The sequence below is a fragment of the Pygocentrus nattereri genome, chromosome 20 (genome assembly GCF_015220715.1).
Source record: "Pygocentrus nattereri isolate fPygNat1 chromosome 20, fPygNat1.pri, whole genome shotgun sequence".
Lineage (NCBI taxonomy): Eukaryota > Metazoa > Chordata > Actinopteri > Characiformes > Serrasalmidae > Pygocentrus > Pygocentrus nattereri.
The window spans coordinates 20,157,948-20,183,776 of NC_051230.1; the positions used below are offsets into that span (position 1 = coordinate 20,157,948).

Consider the following 25,829-nt stretch of genomic DNA (forward strand, 5'->3'; position numbering starts at 1 on the left):
GCCATTTTCACCGTAAACAGCTTCACGGATCGTGCTTCACGCTGTCCTCTGTCACATTAGGTCAACGTGAGTGTTTAGAAGCAAATCTGTTCATCAGTTTCTCTTTTATTGTGTTTATCTCTCTCTGTAAAGGTCCATTGTAACAGCTCTTAATGGCTGCCTATGGGAGGACAGCGCCTGTCTGGTCTGTGTTGCGCTGCTGGGGAAGGAGACGGACTCCATGCTTTAAGGACGCGCTGCCCCAGCAGAGCAACACCGGCAGGGCTGTGTGTTTGGGATCGAGCTCTGTCAAGTTCACAGCCTGGAGAGAAACGCACTCTTGGTCAGCGGACCCTGCGCTCAGGTTTCAGGCCTCTTTCACCTGGACATCACACCGGAGAGCTCTGAGCTCAGAGGTGAGTTTCAGCTAATCGCGGTGTTGGTTGGCCGGATGCTAAGATGCTAAAGCCTAACTAAGTGGGTCCAGGCCTGAAAACAGACCCTGAGATTAAACCTAGATGGACTCCAAATGGGAACTGGACAGAAGGTTTCCATTAAACATTTTACCAATCAGAATCTAATGATTGTAATGGTTACTGCTAGAAAGAAGTGGGTTCATCCAGTTGGTTCTAAAAGGTCTTTGCTAATAGGATCTGCTGGCTCTGTGAGCAGCTCAGTACCTGCAGAGTGTTTGACACCAACCTGTTTACTCAAGTTGTTTTTTATTGTGCTACTTTTACATCTACCTTAATCATTACTTGAACTGACAAAGCTTTTACTGGAAGATGGTTTTAAGCTGCTCCTCATGTCTCTTTTTGAAGGGAGCAGTGATATTTAGGCTGAAACTGAAGCAGAAATCTTACCTGAAAATCATCTTTCTGCCTCAACACCTTAGCATATTTATTCCTTTGTCTTAGGCACCATACAAAGAAGATGAGTACCCACCTCTTCCTGAGTACACTCCCACTCCCACTCAGGAGACTGACTTAAAAGAAGTCTTCATCATCCGTGTCAAAGGTCTGCCGTGGTCATGTAGTGCCGAGGACCTGGTGAAGTTTTTCTCTGGTACGTTTGAAGCTTCTCTAATGACTGTCAGCCAAGCTGAAATGCCTCATATGCCATAATTCTCCATTAGTTTCACAGTTTTGAGTTGGCTTTTATTTAAGGATTAATTGTATAGATTTCTTTATAAAGACTGTCACAGTAATAAGATCCTGTTCATCTAGAGTGTCAGATTCGTGGTGGTGTGAACGGAATCCATCTAATGCACAAAAACGGAAAGCCGAACGGAGAAGCGTTCATCGAGCTGGAGCATGAGAAGGACATCAGTAAAGCCTTGGAGATGCATAGGCAGTACCTTGGGCCCCGCTATATAGAAGGTGCATCTAATGTTATTTATTTATTTATCTATTTATTTGCAAAATCCAAGAAGAATATCCAGTATCACTTTTCATTGTAAAGCTTCTTTTGTAAAGTCAAACAAGTTTGACTTGTTACATGTACAGTCATGAAAAGTGAAAATAAGTAAACATATCCATTAAAGAGAGCAACTTCTACACATTTAATGCAGAATTACCATCTAGTTGTCACATTTAACATAATGGGGAAAAACATAAAAGTGTGGCTGGGCAAAAAAACATTTCATATTTTTTCCCATATTTTAAAGTAAATAGAAGTTGTATACTAAAATGAGCAGAAAATGCCAAATTTAAGTTTGTCTGTAGAGAATGTGAACTGTTTCCTTTATAAAACATAATTTGGCTGGGGTTATTCAAATTTAGCATATCACTGTGCTCTATAAATAAAGATGTCAGTGTAACTATTTTTACATATACAGTTCATGTCCATGAATCAAATATGTAGATATTCAGTCAGTGGTCTAAGCTTCTTTCACACTCAAAACCCAAGATTAGCATTTATTCACTGGTTTTGTTGGGGCTTTGCGTGATCCACACATGCAGCCCTTAAACAGTATTTTACTGGGATGCAGTAAAAATCCTGATACATGGGAGGTGACATTCTCAGCATTAATAGTAAACAGCTCCTTAATTTCTGAATAATGTGTGAAAATACTCTCCTGGCATCTGAATGTCTCTGAAACCGAAAACTAGGCCGTAAAAAGTGCAAGTGTTCTGCTTTTCTGACGATGCTGCATCACTTTTACACAAAAGCAGTCATGCATGCACAGGGTGGATTTTCTCTTTAGAATCATGTACAAAATACTCTCCTAAGATGTTTTTACTACATTGATGTATTTTGTGCCTCTTTACAGTTTGTTAGAGCAGTCGTCCTGGTCCTGCACTGCACATGGGTTTCCATTCTGTTTGTTTTCCTGCTGGCATTACACCAGATTCATGTAAAACGCTGGTTAACAATCCCTTCTGAGTTGAAGTGGGAGTGTTCGTTCAGGAAAAAGACCAAAAATGTGCAGGACTGGAGCAGTCCAGGACCCGCCAAGACACGTTTAGAGTCTGAGGTTTGCTTCTTTGGTTTTGCCAAGGAGCTATGAAGCTAATGTACTTTCATCTCTTGGTTTGAGCTATAGCATAGCTAAATATTGTCATCCATCCATCCATTTTCTAAGCGGCTTCTCCTTATGGGTCGCGGGGGGGTGCTGGAGCCTATCCCAGCTGTCATCGGGCAGAAGGCAGGATACACCCTGGACAGGTCGCCAGTCCATCGCAGGGCTAAATATTGTCATTTTTATGAAAAACAATATGCCACGCAGTGTCAGAAAAACACATACCAACTTATTATGGTTTGAGGTAAACGTGTGATGATTTAGGCATGCAGTTTGCACAATGCTAAGTAGTGGGTTGTTACTTGTTAGCTACATTTGCATTATAGCTCCAGGGCAAAACCAAACTTCACACACCAAGCATGTCTTGATAGATGTGTGAATAAGATTTATTGCTTTTAATCCTTTTAAAATTATGGCCTGATATTCTTGGTTGCAGTGTATGAGGTAACAAACAGCGATGCAGAGGCTATTATAAGGGGAACAGATGAAAGTCCCGGTACAGACGGAGTGGTTCGCCTCCGAGGTCTTCCGTTCAACTGCACAGAAAAGGATATTATTCAGTTCTTTTCAGGTGAGAACTTCACAGAGCCAATCTCTTCAAACCAACTATTCTCATTATATGATTCAGCCAGACATACACTGTGCGATTTTAGCTCATTTTTAGCCTGTTTTGGTTGGAGCTGATTGAATTTCATGATCAGGCCAAATTTCAGCTTCATTGGCTGTTATTTGCCATGCAGAGTGTGAAGGGACGCAGTGTCCAATTAACTGCCCAAACCAGCTCTGATTAAGCAGTTGGACAATTGGATGGACTTCTGACATGTCGCATGAACCGATTTCTTGAAAGTCACACCTAAAACCACACAATCACAGCACTACTCATACTCAGGTGAACACACAGAAATGGAGGCAAAAAGGTCAATAATCTCAGTACCAAAATCCATATTTTCCAACTATGCAGATGTCTTTGTAATACTGTCTGTACACCGCCTGGTTTTTGGTTTTAGTGCACAGTGTAGTAAAAATTAGCTAAGCTGTTGTAGCGTGCTTCATTAATGGGTGAATCTCAAATGTCCCCTTCCCTCCTATATAGTGCACTATGTAAGTTCACGCTTGTACACCAAAATAGTGCACTGTTTGTCCAGTGCACACATGGCTGAATCCCAAATGACTATTAGATATATGATGAATTGTTTGGATGTAGGAGCCACTATTTTAATGCATTATGTAGGGAGCAGGGATTCATTCGAGATTCAGCCAATGTTTTTTGCTCAGGACTCACATGTGGAGTGAGCACCCGTGTCACGTCATGTCAGTCGGATGGAGTGTTTCATGCAGTTTAAGCCTATAAATTGTAGGCTTTGGCTGTACGCGATGGGCGATTCAAACATTGTCACCAAAGAACAAGATTTCTAAATCACAGTGTATGCCTGGCCTTACATTTACTAATGTTTTCAGGACTGGACATTGTGATAAATGGGGTCACGTTGGTCTTGGATAATCGAGGCCGAAGTTCAGGCGATGCATTTGTGCAGTTTGCCACCCAGGAGATAGCAGATCAAGCCCTACAGAGGGACAGAGAGGTCATTGGAAACAGGTCAGGCCGTCACACTTCCTTCAGTGAATTTACTCAACTGTACTGAGATGACACAAACAGCACCACCTGCTGCTGTTTGAACACAGAACAAAAACTGTCAGTGTTGAGTCAAAGTAAGGCTGAGCAGGTAATATATGTTATTTTAAAACAAAACAAAGTTGAATATTACATTGCCACCCATATGAAGCTACTGAGCGCTAATAACTCCCCTGTGGAAAATGTGAGAGTGAGTAAATAAAAAGCCAGAACAATGAGAAAATAGAAAAATAGCCGAGGAGCTTTGAATTTCAGCTATGAAAAGCTGTGGATGACCATAAATGATTGTATTTTAATAAATGTACAACTGATTAAACCACTTACTCTGTATAGCAAATGCTCAGATTTTCTCACAGAAACTTGCTGCAGAAACAGAGGAGAACTTTTCTATAGTCTAGTCTGTTACTAGTGTCCTGTTAATAATCTTATCATTTTGACAGTAACAATCAATAACAGCAAAAGAACATGCTATATTACATTATGGTATTAATAAATATTGCTTGGCCAGCTATTTCAAATTTAATCAGGCCTATCGAGTTCTCTCTTAGTTGTCAAGGGTACTGTGAAGTATCAGTGTTGTTACACATCAGTTACTGCATAGTGCATTGCCCATCACCCAGCATTAATTCAAATCCAAAACCAATTTATTGATTAGTTACAGACCAGTGAAATTACTCATTTGATGATATCTTCATATTCCAATGTCAGTCTTAAGATTCAAAATGTTGTTCTCCTGAACATGCAGGTACATCGAGGTATTCCCCAGCAAGAAGAGTGACATTCGGACCCAGTACGGCAGAGGGAGAAGAGAAGCTTCAGGCACTACATTCCGCACACAAAGGAGTGAGCTGAAGTTATTTAATAGTCGCATCCAGATAAGGTTTTGATACTGAATATATTTGTATTTTAACCCTTTCCTTCCCTTTTACAGTGAACAGTATCTCTCTACCTATACACTATATACACATGCGAGGTCTGCCGTATCAAGCCACAGTAGGAGACGTAATAAATGTAAGACTTATTTTAAAGCTTTTTAACTGGATACATGCAGTCTATGAATGTTTACCCTCAAGTGATTATTTAAATTCTTGTAAAATATACGTTGGACATATTTTCTGTATACAGCAATAACTGAAGCAGTGCAGATTGAAATGTCATCAAAACGAAGTTTTAAATGTTTAATATTCCATGTGTTTTGAGCATGAAACTTGAACGATGAATAGTAATTATCAGTGTATCTATATAGTAAATGTCTACTCATACTAGTCATTTTGGGCCAGTTGGTTTGCCCTGAGATTTCGCACCACTTTAAATTCTGATGCATTCTGGCATTGTTACAATATCACCATTTACAATAATATAGCAAACATTTTTGGTTTGTCTCAGTTCTTCTCCCCTCTCAGGGTGGCGAAGGTTCTGATAGAGTACGGCGCTGATGGGCGACCCAGTGGTGAGGCCGAGGCTTACTTCACTTCACACCAAGATGCAGTGGCAGCAATGTCCAAAGACAAAGAATGTATACGTAAGTTGTGTGTCATGTGTATAATGAACCTACACAACCACATTTGTTAAATTGTTAAAAGGGAACAAAACTTTTATCCTATCTAATGAATACTCAGTTTGAGTATTCATTAGATGGGATTACATTTGAAAATTGCTAATTTGTGGGAACTAGATCCCATTCAGTGCTAGCAATGGTGGAGCTGCGTTAACATTTCTGACTGAACTATTACCAAGTTACTTGTCATGTAGCAGTAAAATGTGGTATGAAGACATGAGTCTTCTGACATCCCCTTATGGACACACATGGACTTCAGTTTATCAAGAGAACTGAATCACATTTTTTCTTTTTAATCCAGAGGACAGATATATAGAATTGTTCCTGAATTCAGCATCGAATGGGGAGAGGCACTGAAAAGGTGAGCTCAGTTTTCCAGTTTTTTTTGGGCAAGATTGATCATAGCCCAGTAAATGTTTTTACAGATAACTTCACAAAAGTTGTTTTTCTTTTTTTTGCAGGTGTATTGCTGTGAAAATGTACAAAGCATCTGCACTATTTATATAAATAAAAATGTTGAATAATTGCCATTAAAACTGCTGACAAATGGAGCACATTCCTTTTATTTTGTATGTTGTCCTATTTTTTTTAAAGACATGTTCACAACTGCTTATGACTTCCATTAGAATAAAAGCAATATGAAACAAGCATTTCCAGAAGACACACTAGTCATTAGTTGGATTATTTGGAATGGATTACTCAATTGATCAGTGATGGAAGCTTGTAACGAATGAAACACATACCTGTTTGATACTTTGTACTGTGGGTATTACATTCACATTGGAAACTGTTCATACTGCAAGAAGTTTCTATAAATTAGCTGATCCATTTAAAGTGAATCTTTATTGAGGAGCTCTAATACCCAAGTAAGTAAAGTACATTAAAGTTTCGCAAACCAAATTCCATTCTTCCATCATGATAAATCATTATAATTGTTGTCTTAGCTCCCACCGTTTGATAAAACCTGGAGAGATGATTCAGCAAAAAAAGTTTTTACTTTAAAAAGTTATAATAAAAAGAAACCAACAGATGTGATGCACTGAAAAAATGGCATGTAAACTCTAATGCTTTGGCTCAATAAAATGTCAGGTATGATTATGTTCACCAAGTAAGTGAGTAAGGCAGCTCCACACTGTTAAAACCCTAGTGCATGGTGCCAGCTCAATGGCATAATTGCAAGGTTTTCAAATTGCACAATCTGTTTAAAATACAGTTTAAAAATCAGCGGAAGTATTAAATATTATCTTTCATCCTGGACAGCAGCCAGAAAGTAACTGTCTTGGTGGAAATGGTTGTAGTCATCTCTTAATGAAAACCATATGAATCAGAAAAAGAAAAAATACACAATTCAAGTAGTACAAGTCCACTCAGTGGACAACATCACTCATCTCCTAACTGATACTGAATTTAAGGAAGGTAGAAGACTCAGTTAAGTCACATAAAGCCCTTAAAACTATCCCTTTTCAGCAAGCATCACAAAAAAGCCACTTGTGTAGCAGTTGCTGGATAAAGGTTCAAAATATGATATTGAACTCTGGGGTCTTCCAGTTATTAATAACCTTTACTGATATCAATTGTCCAGGTGACTCAGGAAGGAGTTGAGGGGGCTGAGGCATACTGCTGCAGTAAGGTGGAGTAGCATGTGTTGCACACATGTTCTGGGTTGATGGAAGAGGGCAGGGGGAGCTCGTTGGCAATACAGCTTTCACAGAACACTCCTCTGCAGTTCTTGCACTCGCGCTAGAATAGCAGAGCAAGACGAGATCCACATAAACATTCATTGCATTAGAGGGAGAAATGTATATAATATTTTAGTTTACAATAGTAAAATAAAACACACACTATAATGTGCCCTGGCAAAGAATATAGGCGACAGTCTGGTATGACTAAGGCTTAATAATTAAATGTATTGTTGGCCCAAGGAGCAAATAGGTGGTCTGAAATTTAACACCCAGATGAACAAGGAAAATCAAACCCTTTCAGGACAAATGTGACCAATGCAGTATATAATGTGGAGTTTGAGTATATCAAAGGGAAAGACCAAGTAAAGAAAAAAATGTATATTAAAGTAATTTGTGACTGTATAGAATGTATTTTTGGGACCTCCCTGAATCCAAATAACTCATACCTTATTCCTGGTTAGAGATTCTGGACATTCACACATTTGGCAGATGGAAGGCTCTGGCTCATGAGACCGATCCTATTAACAAGAAAATAGTGTGAATTCTACATACTACATACAGGGACATTCAGTATGGTGATTTTCTGATTATGTACTGATAGTGTTTTGTTACACGTATATACATGTTTTAAATGTATTAAAATGTGAAGCTGGGTGATGTCTTCAGACAAGCAGGGACTTTACCCCACCAGCTATGTGTGTGTATTTTTTATTTATATTTATTTATATATATATATATATATATATATATATATATATATATATATACACACACACACACATTATATATATATATATATATATATATATATATATATATATATATATATATATATATATATATATATATTATTACACACATACATACACACATACATACATATTATATATATATACACACATACATACATACACACAAAATATATATATATATATATATATATATATATATATATATATATATACAAACACACACACACACACACACACACACACACACACACACACACACACACACACATATATATATATATATATATATATATATATATATATATATATATATATGAAAGGATGCACTTGGATTCTTTTATGTGCTAATAAATAAAAATGCAACATACTTGCTCTTCATCATGTGAAAGTGACCTAGAAAAAGAAAGATAAAGTATTCATTGCCCTTCGGGTAGCTTCAGACGATTTTACTCTTTAAATATGCATTACTCTGTTCTGAATAACAGCAAAGCTATAACTTACAAACTTGAGCTCAGACTTGTTTTCTCTTCCAGCACATTTCGGAGTGTGTCATTTTCTTTTTTGACTGCTTCCAGTTCCTGTATGGCAAACATGGCTTCATTAAAAGAGCAACACGTCACCATTAATGACTGTCTCATGTCTCAATAAGCGAGATCTGCAGATCAGAAGCATCAGTGAAAGATTAATGTCAGATGCAAAAAGGAGTTGATACCTTTCTGATCTCCTCAACTTGCTGCCTCACGTCTCTCTGTGGGGGTGTTCTACCCAGCATAGCGTCAGAATGCTGGCTTCCTCGCCGCTCCTTCTCCTTCCTCAGCTCCTGCTCCAAACTGGTCCTGTCCCCAAAATACACACACTATTCAATATCTTCAATTCTGTGATCCAGACATGCACAACAAATACGAGTTTTATCTTGTGTAGAAGTGGCACAAATCCACAGATCAGTTTTCAGAGCTGTGGGGACACATCCTTTCAAATCCAACCTGAACCACATAGATTATCAACTCATGAAAAAAGATATTTTTAGCCAGCTATAGCTGAGATTCAGTAGTCTTTTAACTCACCAGGAACGCCACCAATGTCAGAGACTTTCTGTTACATGGTATGTCTTTTACTGTTGTCTTTGTTTTAAGTTTTAAATTGGACAAAATGGGGATCCTGGACACAGCTGTTATTAACTTTTCGTCCGTGTCCTTCAGATGAACTAGGTAGAACATCCTCCTTGTGGATGGACAATGGACAGTTGCTTCTGCCTGATTGGGCTGCTGTGTGTGATTTGCATGAAGTTAAAGCCAAATCAACCTTTTGCATCACTCAGTCCTGAAAGCTATTTATTCAAAAATAAACTATCAGTGCAATTAGCATTAGGTCAGGATTATCAAATCAAAAGTCAATGAAACAAACAAATAAATACTAAATACCTCTGCTTTTGTAACTGCTCCACCTGTTGCTGCAGACTCTCAATCTTGTCCCCAAACTCCTGCTTGAAGAGCCTGTTAGCCTCCTCAGCCAGGTCCCTCTGCTTCTCCGCCTGCTTAGATCTGGAGTTTAGCCAGATGAACTTAATGAGGTAAAAAAATGAAAACTAAAAAGCAATGGTAGGGAGGAGAATCGCTAAAAAATCTAAGTAAAAAAACAGAGAACTAAATAGTAAAACCAAACTGAATAGTAAAAAAGTCTTCAAGTAGAAAAGATAGAAAATGGCCAATGCAGAAGCTACATGGATGCCAAAGAAAGCAAGGAAGTCCAGGTGCTTGTTTATTTGTTGTTTTATTATGCTACTACAGTTTACATCTATTGTTAAAGTCCACATACACTTTTCATCATTCCATTGCAATTTAGAGGATAACCTCCTCCATCCAAACCTTAAAATTTTTTTGGGCTTTCACAAGACTGTGGCTTTCACATTTGGCATCGACTACCTCACGCTTCTCAGCAGCCATTTCAGACCTCAGTTTAAATTGCGCTTTAATGTAATTCAGGCACATGATCTTTCACCAAACAGAAAACTGCAACCAAAACCTCCTGAGTATACCCTTTCGATTTAGAGTCAGTTGCATATTTTCTTTAAATGGGAGTCTATTCAAGCACACTCATCATTGGATGGCCTTGAACTTGTGTCAGGGCTTATGCAGGTCCAAATCACTTGGGATGCTTGGTAAAATTTACAATATTGATGTTTTTAAACTCAAAGCATGATTTTTGAAGCATAATTTGGCAAAAGAACATTATCTTTCATTTCATGTCATCCTGCACATGTTGGGATTTTTATTTTTGCTTAACTGGCATCATTTCTGATCTACATATATTTCTGCATGTTAAACTGAGTTATGCTTTCCATGGCCAAAGGCTTTGCACAGTCAATTATAACATCCTGCCAATTGGTCTGCCAAAGAGTATAAAGATACATTAGAGATACAAGAGATATGCATTGCTTTGTTACCATTGCCTACATGTAAACTGCTGGCCCAAAGCTTTCCAAAACCAACACAAAAGCCAAAAGTAAATGCAGACCTTGAACCTTTCTCACACTTTCTAAAAAGGCTGCATTTTGTACCTTGTAAAACACAAAGATGGAGAGACTAGAGAGAGGAGAGCTGGTTAAGAGTATGCTATTCAAAGTATAGGCAAAAAAATGGTAGTCCATGTGAGAAAGGAATTGCAACAGATCTTAAACCCAATAGAAAATAAATACCCTAGTTGTTTCTATAATATGCAAAGGCAAATTTAGGATCTGTATTGATGAAACTATTATTTGTTGTTTGCAAACGATTTATTGTTGCTTTTGCAGAAGTTTTCCTGCAGCTGAATTCAAGTTTCGTGCTTGTTTGATCACATCTTTCTCGCTGGCCAAAGTAATGGAGAAGAGGAGAAAGGAAGATGTGGAAGTGATGCAAAATGAAAAAAAGACAGAGGAAAATAACAAGAGACAGGCAGTAGAGAGGAGTTATTTTGGGAAAGAACCGTAGCACTTGCAGAGAGAAAGAGTAAAGGATAAATCAAGAACTTTAAAAAAAGCCAAGAGGAGATTAGTCATCCAGTAAAATCTGTATTGAGGCTGAATTAATTTTGCAGCATCCTTAAAACAATAATTTGAAATCAGGAATTCTGGATAATTCAGTCACTGAGATTTAAATAGGTCATTCAGAGCGATTTGACATGTTCTAGAGAAATTTACTGATTCAGAAGTGTTCACAATGGTGGCGGATATATGGATACGTCCGAAACGTTTGTCAGTTCATGCTTTCAGTTCAGCGTTAACGCTGCATGTGAGCCATTACCTGTTCTCCAGTTGTTTGATAGTGGCTGCCATCTGATTTGTTTTGTCTTCCAAGCGAATGATTATTTCATTCTTCTGTTTCACACTGGCCTCTGAGCTCTGTAGATAATGCACATACACAGAGAACCCATTTAGCAAACACCACTCTGGTGTGAAATGGATCTTAACAGGCATGGCATAAATTGTGGTAATAGGTATCCACTAGCTCATCCTATTAATTTTAATAGAGAGCTCAGTAAATTTCTACTTCATCAAAATGAGTCCAGTCACGCACTGAACTTAGCCAATCAAGCACGAGTAAACTGTTAGCACAGTAGGAAAGATAAAGACAGCAATGTTTTGCAACTTGATTTTGACCTTTTTGACCTGAAGATAATACTAAGACAAGATGTTGCAGTTAATTAACTTCATTGATTTTTTTGTACATGATGCCTGCAGCATGTTCTAAAGAAGTTTGGGGCACAAGCATGTTTTTAAAACCCTCACATTTTAAAAGGTTTAGTATTCTTTGGGAACTGAAGACAAAATCTATGGTTGTGAAAGTGGAATTTTTTACTTTGTTTGATATAACACGTCAGCTGCTCAACAGCCTGGGGCCTCCATCACCATATACTACACTTTAAAATGCTTCACATGTTTTCAGCGGGAGACTACAGGTAGGCCAATATAGCACTGGCTCTGAAATCACTTTTACAAACACGCAAAGTTTCAGTTTAAGATTACTTTGTAAATTAGTTACAAGTTGAATAAAAACTGGCTTTAAACTCATGATCACAAATAAGTTTCCTTTACTGTGTTGATCTGTAGGTGTCTGTTCATAAACATAAACTAACCCAAACTAATTTACTATAAAATGAAAGTGTTTGTATGAATTCAGAAAAAATGAAACAGGCCAGTCTCAACTGCATATCTGGATATATTTCTATATTGTGGTCTATTTACACAAAGTTGTGTCAATTCCATCATTTAGGTGACGAATGTGCTCCCAAATCTTTACGCTGCTGCCCTGACGTTAAACCGTGTGCTTGCACTGGGATGGTATGACCAACAGGTCAAAACAAGCTCAGAACAAAGTGACCGCTGTGCCTGATTGGTGCTCTGGCTTTGCGCTTCTTATCTACTTTTTACGTTACATTTTTATACACACAAAAACCAAAAGGAACGACAGATTTCTCAAAATGTAGTGGAGTAAAAAGTGAGATATTTGACTTTAAAATGTAGTAGAGTGAAAGTAAAAAGTCGTCCAAATTGGAAATACTTAAGTACAGTAACAAATTACATTCACTTAGTTACTGTAAACCACTGGTGCAGAGTATGGTTGAAACAAGCAGGGATGTTCCTAAAAAAGACGTCATCTAGGTCATATTATGTTTAAGCCCAAAAAACTTGTATTTGAAGATGCCGCGACAAATTATGCCTGCAGACAAAGGTTTTCTGAAGTACTGCCAAGCCCAAATGGTTACATTAATTACAGAAGCATGTTGGTTTTTATTGCAGTGCATTCGGATGGATGGAGGGTCATGGACATTCATAACTGGTTTTCAGCCTAGTCCTTTAAGATTTACCTGGATTCTTAGAATCTTTTAATAATGTTATGGACTGTAGATGGCAAACCCCTAAATTCCTTGTAATCACGCATTTAAAAATGTTGTTCTTAAATTGTTGGACTATTTGCCGAGTGCCAGTTATCATGCTTCTTTTATACCCAAGGACGACAGCATCACCTACCTGTTTACTTGTGTAAAGTTTTAAAATGGGGGTTTTTCATCTTCAACTTAACGTGCACCTGTCCCAACTTTTTTTGTTGCCACAAAATATGGAATTAGAATGTTTATAAAAATCAATAAAGTTGATCACAGAAAAGATATTTAATATTTTTCATGTGCTGTTTTCAATTAATTGCCTGTAAAAGTTTATAAAATCACTGCTTTTTGTTTTTATGTGCATTTAACCAACTGTCCCAACTTTTTGGAAGTGGGATTAGAGCTCGTAGGTTACTTGCTAACATAGCTAGCTTGCTAGTAAGATTAAGTGAGCTAACCTGTTGGCTCCTGTGGACAACTGATATACATTAAGAAAATTGTGAAAAGCATAAGTCTACATTTTACTGTCATTTTAAGTTTTGGTGTAACAATAAGATATGCCTGCTACGGTTCCTGTCTTTTTCTTTATTTCCCTAATAAAAACAGCAAGAAAAGCCTAACTATGGTGAGCAGAGAGATCCGATGCCACGGAATGCGCCGACAAAACGTTCAAGTGAACGCATACCATCAGATGCACATATTGCTGTAATCAACTTATATTACCTGAGACTTGTGGGAGAGCTCATGGTTAAGTCTGCGCAGATCATCTAGCTGCTGTCTGAGCTCCACCAGCGCGTCATGTTTCTCACAGATGTCCTTCTCCAGCATCTTCATGGACAGCTCCATCTCCTGTCTCATCCCTATCTGCACTTCCAGCTCTTTCTCCACATCCTACACATAATCACATTCTATTTAGTGCAAGTGCAGAGGTGTCTTCTCAACTGTTTCAATACCATTAACAACTGCTCAAATGCAAACTTCTTAAATGTCTTTTCCCCTCATCCCCTCATTTCCCCTCATCATCAGCAGTTGATCAGCAAAAGCATGTTTGGTTTTTTAGTTTTGTACTAAAGCTATGAGATTAATGTAGCTTACAAATAATGCAAGCTTATACGTCACTAATTAGCACCATGCAAACTGAATGAGTCACACACTGTCCCCAAGGCACACTGGTTGTTAAGTAATTTTAAATTTAAATTCGATTTTTCACCAAAGTATTAAAGTACAAACTGGATAAAAGAAGACATAGTTTTCCCCAACAACGCACAGACACACTCATTTGAGACTCAACTGACCAGTCTGAGCTGGGTCTCCTCTTTGAGCTGTTTCCGAGTCTCCCCAAGTACTTGGCCGTCTGCAGTTCCTTCTGGTCTCGATGCCTTGAAAAAATAAACAGAAATGCACTCAGTCATGCAGCTGGATGTTTCAATTTTTGAAATCTCCCATTTAATAAAACTGTATAAAGTCAGTTAAAGTTAAACTACTACTTCTGGGATCCAAATGTTTTTGCATGTGCTAAAGAACATACAGACAGGAACACTGTCTCCACTGTATGTGCATGAGTGTGCATGCAAAACCCCCCCAAGTAACAAATACGAAGTAAAAGCCAGTGTACCTTGCGACTGGACTCCACAAGGTAAGAGCTCTCTTCTTTCACCCTCTCCACCTCTTCTTGTAAAGTGATGATTCTGTTGTTCGCAACTGCAAGCTGTGACATGAGACTATAGATGAAGTTGGTGGCAACACAACATGTGCCAGTCTCTGTTCGCATCAAAATGTCATAAGAATTAAATACAACTAAAATAGATTTACAACTCAGGAGACTAAACTTTCTTCTGTCACCTTACATTAAAGTTGCCATTTTGGAGATACTTGTTTTTCTCTGGACAGCAATGACATGCACTTATATGAAACAACATTACCTCCTCTGTTAGTTTTGTGTTCGATTTCTCGAGTGCATCCACTTTGGCTTGTAGGTTATTAACAGAAGCACTGTGAAAGGGGAAGAATGTATGACATGAGATTAATCATCATCTCTACGCAAGCCAGAAATCAGGAACACTCAACAAGAAGCAGTCATATCTGGAGAAAAGACTGTACCTTAAATGTCGGTTTAGTTCCTCAACGTAATTTTTCTGGTCAAGGATAGCAGTGATTTGTCCATCACTGGGGTAAAAACAAAAATCACAAACAAGTTAAGAACTGCTCAGAACGTCATGAATAGTGGCAAAACTATGACCAAAATAAAATCTCTCACTAAAATGACATAGTAGTTCATATTAATGTCATGTAAAACATGTATACTTTATAAATGTTGATTTAAATGTTCATGAACATGTTATAAAGTGTTTATGTAAGATGTTATGAATGTGTTATGTAGACACCCTTCAAGCAGTGTTACCGAAACTATTGGAACTTGGTAAAGGAAAATTACAAGGCACAATAAACATCAACTCACCCCTCTGTGCTTTTGCTGCTATGACCTCCATCTTTGAGATACATAGAAAAATCTATCACCCCAACCTGCAGAGATATCACAGAACTAGGAATGTAAATGATTACTGGTTAACCATCAACCAAGACCTGTGTTCAGACCATGTTATTGGTTAAAAACACATTAATTTACATTATTTCAAATGAACAATAGTTCAGATCTGAACAGCTGAGCTGATCATTCAACCTGAGGTACATTTCTGAACTGTACATAAGACAAAAGGCAACTAGTTCCATGAAGCAAGACTACTGTGCTAAATGAAGCACACAGCTAATAAAAGGTCCTCAGTAGCACTTTTTGTATATTGTATATTTCAGTCATTTCATCAACATTTTGGTATTTGGTCATATTACCTTGAGCATATTATAGTAGTCAGCCCTGGGTTTAAACAAAACCAGGTCCTAATGTAAGGTATGTATAGTGCAGGTTGGCCCCCACTTTCCAGTACTACGTTCCATCGTCTATACAAGGAACTGTAGTTTGGTGCATTGATACAGAATTTAGGTGATGTATAGTGTTCTATAACGGCTTTGAACGTAGCTCAGCCAGTCAGCTGTTGGATCTGGATGTTTCTGTTTGTAGGACTGGTATTTTGATGGGTCACGTTCATGATTTTAGGCTTGTTGGTTACCGAATCGCCAACTTATCATAGTCAGTTATTGGTCAAAAACACTTTCCCCAAAATTTGATCTCTCCAAAGGGTTTGGGGGGATAAGGTTCTCCAAATTGTTGTCATGACCAATTCAGTTTTGCTCACCAGACAACTGCGTATTGGATGAGGATTTGTTGCTTTTCACCAGGTAACATGGCCAAGAACTGTTTGACAAGCAAAAGACCAGTCAGCCGTCTGTTTTGGCAGGTCATGAAGAGGAAAGCAAGTGTGAAAATACTAATGATACACACACATTGGCCACTTCATTAGGTACACTCTCTTGTACCCTTTGTCTGCTTTACAAGCTTACTATACACACTGTAGTTCATCTGTTTCTCTGCATTCTTTGTTAGTCCACCTTCATCCTGTTCTTCAGTTGTCAGGACTCCCACAGGTCCACCACAGAATAGGTATTATTTGGGTTCTGGATCATTCTCAGCACTGCAATGACAGTGTGTTAGTGTGTGTTGGGCTGGTGCAAGTGGATCAGATATAGCAGTGTAGCTGGAGTTTTTAACCCTTTAACGGGTCATGGGCCCGCCAGCAGGCCCAATGTTTTGCTATATACTTCTAGAACCTAAAAACAGTCCCTGTATTTACTAAATAATAAGCCTTTGTATGAAATAAACCTGGAATTTTATGGGGTTAAACAGCTAGAATGAGAATAGTCCACCAATCAAAAATATTAAGCCAACAGCTTGTGGGCAGCATCCTGTGACCAACACCCGCTGTGCAGCAACAGATAAGCTATCGTCTCGGATTTTACCTCTACAAAGCAGTTGTGTCTAACAGAGTGGACACTGAGTGGACAAAGTGTTTAAAAACTCCAGCAGCACTGCTGTGTCTGATCCACTCGTACCAGCACAACCAACACACAACCACAACAATGTCATGGCAGTGCTCAGAATGATGCACCACCAATACGATACCTGCTCTGTCTCTGTGGTCCTGCGTGGCTCTTCAACTACAAAGTGCACCTGATAAAATGGACGAGTGTAGACACAAGGAGATGTACTTGGTGAATTAGGTGGCTGATCTGTTTATATCTAGCTCTAAAAAGCTAGTTTCACTATCAGAATGTCCTGTGTAGCCAGCTGTTTGCTATTGCTGACTAGAATTTAGCATCCAAATGAAAAAAATGACATGTGGATAGCCAATCAGAATGCAACTGACAAAATCGTCATACTTGAGGCCAGCTTTGTGTGCAAAAGATATGGGACGCTTCATTTCCGAGAAAAAAAAAAGCGTCTGAGGCCAAAAGTATGTGCATATAAACAGTAGAGTTTAACAAGTTACTTTATCTAATAATCTTTTAAAATAAACTTATTACTGTACCTGAGAGTCCAGGTCTTCTCCTTTCATACACAAGTTTGCATCAATGACATTCAGCCCCACCAACAGTCCTGCAATTACTGCTCCTTCTTCTTCCATCATCAAAGCATTGGGCTCATAGAACTCACTAAAGGAAAGAGCAAAAGCAGCATGTCTAGGACCTCCTTTAGAAGAGCAAAAAACTGTTAAAGTCAGAGCATCTTATCATTTGTTCCTTAGGACCAACCTTAAAAGGTCCTTTCTGTTGATGATGGTTTTCATGTAGTCCGAGAGCTTCTTCTGCATTAAGGCCAATCGCAGCCATGCTCTGCCTCTTCCCAAAGGAGTTCTAAAAGGTGGAATCAGTTTTGAATCAGAAAGCACGAAAGACATCCAAGAGGAAACCACGCTCTGCTTGACTGAAAGATTGACTTGTCTTACTTGAGTCCTGGAAGGTCTTTCACGCTGGCTGTGATCTCGCCAGCTTCCGGAGTCAACTTCTCCACTAGCTCCAGGGGGCCCCAAAAGGACTTGTTCTGACCAAGAAATGTCTTCTTAGCTTTAAGGGGACAAAGGGGACACCAAATGAGGACACTGGATGCACAAAGCAGAAAGAGGAAATTGAAACGATGCATTAGTGAAAGGGTGCATACTTTTGAGACCATGCTTCAGGCAGTGCTCCATCACTACGAAAAACTGCTGCAATGGAGCATAGTCTGAGTCCAGAGTTCGGCCCAGGTTTAGTGCAGACTCAATCAGACCCTTAATGCTCAGCTTGGCCATGTTCATCAGGTTAAGCCTCTCGATGGCGATGGGGTCCTTAGGATCTAAGGGTACATGAAAGATCATACATCACATTATAAGTCACTACTGTCTAAAACTTTGCCTACATTTATAGAGAAGGTAAATTTTTATTATCACACAGGGTGATCCTTCCCTTCTGAAAACCATGCAATTTGATTCAGGTCTCAAAAACAATGAACAAATTGCCTTTTTTTTTTAATGAGCCATTTTGGTTCCAATGCAATGTGTGCGTGTGTGTGTGTGATAATTGGCACAAACAAATCAACTAGGAGGTTCTGAATTTCCTCATTTCTATAGTCACACAGCAGCTCCACAGCATGGAAAACAATAAAAATAAGCCTAACTTCAGTATTATTGAGTACTTTCAATCAAATATGTTTGGCTACTACACTACCACACAACAGAGAATCATTGTTTGCAGCATGTTACACTCATTATCAAGGAACCAGAATGTTATGATTTATTAAATGTATGACCAAAACTGCCTCAAGCAGTTGGACCTAAAAAAATCATGCTCCTAAATATGTATCAACTCAATTAATAGTCAAGCCAAATGTAGAAACCTGGCCTTCAAGGCACAAGAAACTTCTGACCTCATTCACAACATCTGCAACTGGCACAAAATAATCCCATTTTAATTGTGTGCTTGAAAAGGGCATTACTTCTTAAGTGGTCATGTTTTACATTATGCTAAAACAACATACTTGCATATTTTCTTGCATTGTTTGCCATTATATATATATATGGCATTTAGAAACAGGAAACTCAGTCTTACAATTTTGTGCATGAAAATGACTAACACAGGATATAAAAGCTCATTTTATATCAGGCCAGTGTAGTAGTAAACAGGCTGGGACAACATCAAAAAAAAAAATCTTATTTTAGCATTTTTTTATGCTACTCTAAATCAAAGTGACAGTCTACTTCTCCTCAAGGCAGCACTAAAGCATTGAGGGTCAAATAACGTGAATAGTTTTCTTGTGACAAAACAATAGATCCAACATCTCAGCTCTGCAGGAACTAATTTAAGGTGCAGATTTACGAGGAAATGGAGTGAGCGCGAAATGTCTAAAACACCATGCAAGTGCCAGGAAAAATACAGCCAGAGAGAATAGGGTGGGGCAGACAGAGAGAGAAAGACAGAAAGACACAATCTGGAAAAAAAAGACAGATACAAAACAGAATAAGCTCATCTAGATAGCAAAACAGCTACGAGTTACAGTAAGTATAAAGCAGGGCACCTATGACCGAAAGAGGAACGAGAACAGAAATAGAAACATTAAAAAAAAAGGAATGAGAGACGGAAAACAAGCATGACGGAGACAACCAGTGAACATCAGCTTTCATTGCAGCCGTGCGGTGTGCTGTTCAGAGGGGCTGCAGCTATCGTTTAAAAAGGGCAGGGCTGGATGGCCCCTTAAAACAGCTGTTATGGCTTTATGGTGCCTGAGGTGAGAGTGATGGGAGAAAGCAATGCCGCCATACGCACCTTTAAACTCATCAAGCATTTGCATTTGTTCCACCAATTCTGTGAAATCCTCCCATGAATCTTTGCAAAGGGCAATGGAAAAGAAAAACAAAAACAAACAAAAAAACAAACAAAAATTGTTTGTGTTTCATGCTTATCATTGGTGTAGACTAAAGCAACTACAAAAAGCAATGCTCTCAGAAGACTTTGCAGCCAAGACATGGCCATGAATCTGACTAATATGATTATTAGGCTTTAGTATCATTACTATAATCTACATGAATAACAACTGTAAAACTCAAAATATTCAGATAAACTCTTTAAATGTCACCTAAAATCTCCTTTTGCACTCCAGCAGTTAATCTTAAATCAGCCACAAATGTAGCTGACAAAGGCTCATAAAGCCACTGCAAGTAAAAGAAATGAACAGTTGTAAAACACAGGCCAAACTTTCTAAAATCTTCCACTTAGCAGCAGTTTTATGGATTCAAACATCAAGAAAGCAGTGAAACGAGTAAATCAGTGAGCCAGGAACAAGTCCCACAGCAGAACTGTTTGAGTAAAATGCTACCCTGAATTTACGGGCTGTCGTATCCTAGTTATATGAAGCCTATCAAAGTAGCTGCATTTTGTTCTCCATCATAGAGTAGAACCATTTAACCATGCAGTGAACCACTGTTGCATTTAAATGGTTCTTGGTCATAATGTGTATATATTACCATTGCCTTTACTAAAGAACCACTGGATCTCATCTTTAAGGATGTATTGTGAAAATCTGGCTTAAAATAAAAACACCAGAGTGTCAAGAAGTTCAGTGTTTTGCTCATCTGTGCAGAGAACACTTCTCAACCAAAACCAATATTTGTCCAACTAAATGCCCCAAGGAACAGTTTAATACGCCAGTTCCATCTCCACACCACTGGAAATAACACTGCTTTTGTACATATTCACTGGGCAAATGTCCCTACTATGTGAATTATGTGCGAAATCTATCCATGAAAGGCTCTCCGTGGGGAAGTGCTGAGTCAAATGCATTAAGACAGGCATTACACACAGTAGCACAGGCTGTCCACTCACATAACTGCCAGTGTACAGCGAACTATTAAAAGTGATTTACTGAACGATGTATGGTGCGCAAATGCAAACTGACTTTAGTCATGGTCTCACATGTGGACAACCTTGGAAGAAACAGTAATGTTTGAAGGCATATCACTTCAAAATGCAAACAACTGATTCAGCAAGTGTCAAAGGAAAGTGAAAACAGAAGGCACTCTATTAGGGTACTTAGAAAGAAGGAAAAGAAAAGCACGCACTCAAACAATCAAATCACTTTATCTCTTACAGATGAAGCCAGTTTGGCTTCCTGCATCTCCAGGAATAAAGCATTACCTAGAAGAACAGATGTACTTTACCCTAAGCCCACAGGCCACATCTTTTCCTATGGGAACTGATCACGACTCAACACAATAACACGCTGAGTGACAGTCCCATCATCGTCTCCAGGGTAACAGCACTACGGTCAGATTCTCATTTCATGCTAACGTGGCTGTGTGGACATTGACTATCCTGGGATGAACTGATAGTACTGAGTGCAGCGTCAACGACTTGCTCGAGCTCTGGAATCAGTCCTTACTATGCATAGAGATTTCTCTCTTCATATCCAATAGTATCCACTTTTTCAGTGATCTGGATCTTTCATTTTTATCTGGATTCATGTTTGCATTTTCAACAAGTACCTGTCAGCCTATCTAGCCACACAAATCTGGCCAGATTTACAACAAATAATAAAAACGTTACTGTGCAAAACAGTGCAAGAGTGCCTAACACACTGCAATCCAATTTACAAGTTGTTATTCTCAAGAGAGAACAAGGTGGCTCTAGAGAAAACAAAACAGCTTACTTGTTAACTTAACGTGCTGTGTCAAAACAAAAACACTAACTAGAAACTAGGCTACTAGGCTTTCACAGCTAGATAAAAGAAATAGGAACATAAATGTAAATATTAATCATGTATTTGCATATATGTCTCAGCTTTCAAATAATGTTTGCCAGATGAATTACCAACACAAAGGTAACAGGACAGAGCTTAAGCTTTCCCACTGTAATGCATTTAAAGAGTTTTCTATTTAAAACAGAACTGGAGCGTTGCTTAATTTAATCAACATGACCACAATTTCCAGAAGATTTATTGAAAACAACAGGACAGTGTATGCTTCGCCAGTGCTAAATTATGTTGTATTCAGTCTTAAGCCAAAAGGACTAAAGCTTTAAGCATCTCAAGACAGTGTAAAACGTAGTAGTCAACACAATATACGGGATATAGGAATACACGAGACTGGACACAAAAGGAATTCAATGAAAGGTGATTTTTTTTCCTCACCACGGTTAAATATGTATCAAGTTCTTGACTGCATCCTTGACAAAATGTACCTTTGACTAAATACAGCATTAATCTATTTCTTCCAGGGCCTCTGGCTGACACGCCTTAATTGACAAACAAGCATCTTCCACTTACAGCAGGACTAAAATTAAAAAAACAAAGTCTCCACTCAAAACTCCCCAAAAACTACAATTCCAAGCAGGCTTGCTGGAGTGTTGGCAGCATGATGGTGGAGGGCTCGGCCAGTGCGGCCCAGCACCTACCTTCATGGGCTGGCTCAGGGTCAGGCGTGAGTGAGATGTCGTTCAGTTCGCGCAGGCACAGCCACTCGCCATCCACAGACACGCGAAAATTGCAGAGATAGATGGTCTCCCGGGCTGCCTGTGTGATCTTGTCCGTGGTGGGGGTGGGGGCCTCGCTCTGGGGCGTCAGATCAGACATGGTGACTCAGCTGCAAGCAGAGAGACGACAACAACAACACTGCCAGCGATGGCGGCCCTCACCAAGCGCAGGGCAGGATGCCGATCAAGGGGGGAGGGGAATAAAATTCCACTTAAGCTCCTGCCAGTGGTCCTCGCAAGCACAATGGAAAGAAAGGGGGAAGAAAAGAGAAAAGGAAAACAATGGGACAAAATAGGGCAGGGCAAAGAAAGGCAAGCAGTCACCAAGAGAACTGCGAAACGGTGGAATTCTTCTCGTCACTCCCCTCAACTCCCCCCAAAGGAAATGAATGAGGAGAAAATCCACTGTATGAATAAAGGCTGCCCTGTCCTTCAGTCCGGCGCAGCAAGACCAGAGGGTTGAGATGTTGCGCGAGGATGATTGGCCAAGCTACAATCCCAATCGTTCTCTCTCTCTCTCTCTCCTCCTCCTCCTCCTCAGCCCCGTTCTGAATAAGCTGGATTGGCTGTGCGCACTGCAATCAAGTGGGTGTCGACCAAGATGGCCGCTGTGATGCTGAGCAGGATTGTGGGAGTCACGTGAACAGATGGTGCAAGCGTAGAAAGATTAATTCCCTAGAGGCCACACTGATGCAGGAGTGTGCTCATCCCTGATCCATCCACTTCTCTTGGCTCAGAGAGGCTGCCTGAGAAAGGGACACAGGCTCTACTAATCAAGCCTTGATTGTGGCCACTGTAAACAGAATGCATTTTCTGATTCAGGATTGTGGGTTCAGACATTAGAAAACAGATTCATTGTGATAAAACTCTCCAGTTATAAACTCTGTTTTACCAACAGCTCAGTTTTGGCCTATAGAATGAAGGACTGTGTAATTATGCACTATATAACTATAGAAATTTGCTGGTAGGGGAAAAAAAAAAGATATAATAAATTAGGATGAAAAAAACATTTGCCAAATAAATAATGCAAGTGTGAACAAAGTAAAGTTATGTGACTGATCAAACTTCATTTTTTGTCCATTGTAAAACTCACCTAATGAGAAAACGAACCACATATAAATGGTCATTTGAGAGACTGGCCCTTATTCATCAAAGCTGCATACAGTCAAATCTGACTGCAAATTTCACCAACAATTTTGTTATTCAGCAAATTTATGTTTGGCGTATCTGATCAAACTTCATTTGAACATGCAAGTTTAACAATCGAGAAAAAAAAACGCCCGAGTACCAGTTTACTAACCAAAATTTCAACCATTTCTAAAAGAGTTGGGACACTGTAAAATGCAAATTAAAGTTGAATGCAATAATATGCAAATCAGATGAATTCTAATAACTTCTAATAAACACATTCGAACATGTGAGCATGTTTACCACTGTGTTTCATCACCTGTTTTTTTAATAACACTCTGTAAGCATTTGTTAACTGAGGAGACCGACTGCTGTAGTTTTGAAAGTGCAATGTTTTCCCATTGTTGTTTGATATAGGATTTTGGGTGATCAGCAGTCCTGGTCTCTTTTGTCATATTTTTCATTTCAAAATGTGCCAAAGGTTTTCAATGAATGACCGGTCTGGACTGCAGGCAGGCCAGTTTAGCACCCGGACTCTTACTATAGATAAATGCTATTGTAATGCGTGCAGAACATGGTTTGATATAAGCAAGGCCTTCTCTGAAAAAGATGTCATCTGGATGGCAGCATATATTTAAAAAATGTTTCTGCATCCTGTTTATTTATGGTTTCTTTTACTGCTATTTCTCAGTGATTTCAGTCCCTTCCAAATGTACCATGTTAGTCATTTTTACAGAATGCATGCGTGCACCTCAGTAAAGATTCTGGCTGCTTTTTATCTTCTAAAAAACAAGCCACAGAAATAGCCCTATAAAAACACCTTCATATCCTGTGAAAAGGAGTTTCTTAAGTATGGAGGCACTTGAAGCATTTACTTGTTTTCCCCCTGCCTAAATCCAAGCTGACATACACTGTCTTGTCTCAAGCATACAACTCAGAACATTAAATACAGAAAAATAACAGGAAAAAGCTGGATTTTATGTGATTATGAAGACTTCCCAAGTTAATGACAAAGGTGGGCACAATTCCCAATTCAAGACAGGAAAAAGGAATAGTTGGGGTAAACAGAAGGACAGCTACATTAAATGTTTTGTACTCGTTTCTTTAATAAAGGCAGTCACTCTCTTACTTTCTCTTACTTACAGAGATTTCTTATCCCTAGTGAACTGACAAACATTACAGATGTTCTGCGGTAAACCTCCATTACCCCAATCTCACCACTGAAAACTAATCCCTTCTGAATAGTACTGAATAGTGCTTTTTTCACATTTCATTCTTTCCAGTCATCCTAATTTTAATACAATTAAGTTTGGGCAATGGTATATAAAAGGGCCACTGTGTCTACATTATGTCTCTATGCTCTTATGATGTGAAACACAAACTACTTCTTCTTTCGGCTGCTCCCATTAGGGGTCGCCACAGCGGATCATCTGCCTCCATCTTGCCCTATCTATTGCCTCCTCTACTTTCACACCAACCATCTCCATGTCCACCTTCACTACATCCATAAACCTTCTCTGAGGTCTACCTCTTGTCCTTCTACCCGGCAGCTCCATCTCTAACATTCTTTGCCCAATATATCCACTATTCCTCCTCAACACATGTCCAAACCATCTCAACCTGGCCTCTCTGGCTTTATCTCCAAACTGCTCCACCTTCACTGTCCCTCTGATCTGCTCATTTCTAATCTTGTCCATCCTTGTCACTCCCAATGAAAATCTCAGCATCTTCATCTCCGCCACCTCCAGCTCAGCCTCCTGTCTTTTAGACAGAGCCAGTCTCCAAACCATACATCATAGCAGGACGCACTACTGTCTTGTAATCATAGCAGGACGCACTACTGTCTTGTAAAGTACTGTCTTGTGTGAAACACAAACAATATCCATAAAATTAACCAAACCAGCAATTCTTATATTTCTCAGAAGTGTTCTTAGAAATGTGACCACTGAGAGTTCTGCTACATGGATAATCAACTTGTTTATAAAGTTTACACATCATATAAAGCCAACATGCACTTGCCAATTTCTAATTAAATGCTAAGAAAATTCTTTGAAGAAGAAAACCTTGCAAACAGTCACCCTCAAGTGATTAAGTCAGCATTCTCAGCAATGCCAAGATCAAATCAATATAAAACTCAAAATAATATTTCTTTCAAATGGAAAACGTTTGATGGAAGATGGAAAATCTCTTACAATCATGAAACCTGTTTAAGCCGTCAAAAAAAAGCCAAAATGCATAAGCTAAAACGCACACACTGAAATGT

At 38.9% G+C, this 25,829-nt stretch overlaps 2 protein-coding genes across 7 annotated transcripts in view; one reads left to right on the forward strand and one right to left on the reverse strand.

Moving 5' to 3' along the window:
• Nucleotides 1-6,256, forward strand: grsf1 (G-rich RNA sequence binding factor 1). Its single transcript, XM_017695494.2, has 10 exons — nucleotides 1-395; nucleotides 897-1,044; nucleotides 1,206-1,358; nucleotides 2,937-3,071; nucleotides 3,959-4,097; nucleotides 4,879-4,976; nucleotides 5,065-5,144; nucleotides 5,520-5,655; nucleotides 5,993-6,052; nucleotides 6,153-6,256. Exons 1-9 carry the CDS (start codon nucleotides 153-155, stop codon nucleotides 6,046-6,048), a joined length of 1,188 nt encoding a protein of 395 aa, XP_017550983.1. The 5' UTR covers nucleotides 1-152; the 3' UTR covers nucleotides 6,049-6,052; nucleotides 6,153-6,256.
• Nucleotides 6,239-25,829, reverse strand: part of rufy3 (RUN and FYVE domain containing 3) — a 24,763-nt gene continuing 5,172 nt past the window's right edge. Inside the window, exons 1-19 of one of the 6 annotated variants that reach the window (XM_017695492.2) lie at nucleotides 22,361-23,066; nucleotides 19,739-19,798; nucleotides 18,099-18,272; nucleotides 17,887-18,004; nucleotides 17,693-17,794; nucleotides 17,470-17,593; nucleotides 15,447-15,511; nucleotides 15,089-15,154; nucleotides 14,911-14,980; nucleotides 14,604-14,696; nucleotides 14,284-14,367; nucleotides 13,712-13,879; nucleotides 11,407-11,504; nucleotides 9,547-9,666; nucleotides 8,838-8,961; nucleotides 8,627-8,703; nucleotides 8,494-8,518; nucleotides 7,820-7,891; nucleotides 6,239-7,431 (exon numbers count right to left, since the gene is read on the reverse strand). In XM_017695492.2, the coding sequence (XP_017550981.2) occupies nucleotides 7,279-7,431; nucleotides 7,820-7,891; nucleotides 8,494-8,518; nucleotides 8,627-8,703; nucleotides 8,838-8,961; nucleotides 9,547-9,666; nucleotides 11,407-11,504; nucleotides 13,712-13,879; nucleotides 14,284-14,367; nucleotides 14,604-14,696; nucleotides 14,911-14,980; nucleotides 15,089-15,154; nucleotides 15,447-15,511; nucleotides 17,470-17,593; nucleotides 17,693-17,794; nucleotides 17,887-18,004; nucleotides 18,099-18,272; nucleotides 19,739-19,798; nucleotides 22,361-22,538 (1,971 nt within the window). In that variant the 5' untranslated portion in view covers nucleotides 22,539-23,066 and the 3' untranslated portion in view covers nucleotides 6,239-7,278. Of the gene's footprint in view, nucleotides 7,432-7,819; nucleotides 7,892-8,493; nucleotides 8,519-8,626; nucleotides 8,704-8,837; nucleotides 8,962-9,546; nucleotides 9,667-9,870; nucleotides 10,972-11,406; nucleotides 11,505-13,711; nucleotides 13,880-14,283; nucleotides 14,368-14,603; nucleotides 14,697-14,910; nucleotides 14,981-15,088; nucleotides 15,155-15,446; nucleotides 15,512-17,469; nucleotides 17,594-17,692; nucleotides 17,795-17,886; nucleotides 18,005-18,098; nucleotides 18,273-19,738; nucleotides 19,799-22,360; nucleotides 23,067-25,829 lie in introns of those variants that run through there. The other 5 variants (XM_017695493.2, XM_017695491.2, XM_037531924.1 and 2 more) reach the window with 5 other exon arrangements.

Excerpts from the sequence above, each read along its gene's own strand:
- grsf1 (XM_017695494.2), top strand. The coding sequence starts at position 153 with ATGGCTGCCTATGGGAGGACAGCGCCTGTCTGGTCTGTGTTGCGCTGC. Across the intron at positions 4,098-4,878 it reads AGAGAGGTCATTGGAAACAG|GTACATCGAGGTATTCCCCA; the intron begins GTCAGGCCGTCA and ends CTGAACATGCAG. Across the intron at positions 5,656-5,992 it reads CAAAGACAAAGAATGTATAC|AGGACAGATATATAGAATTG; the intron begins GTAAGTTGTGTG and ends TTTTTAATCCAG.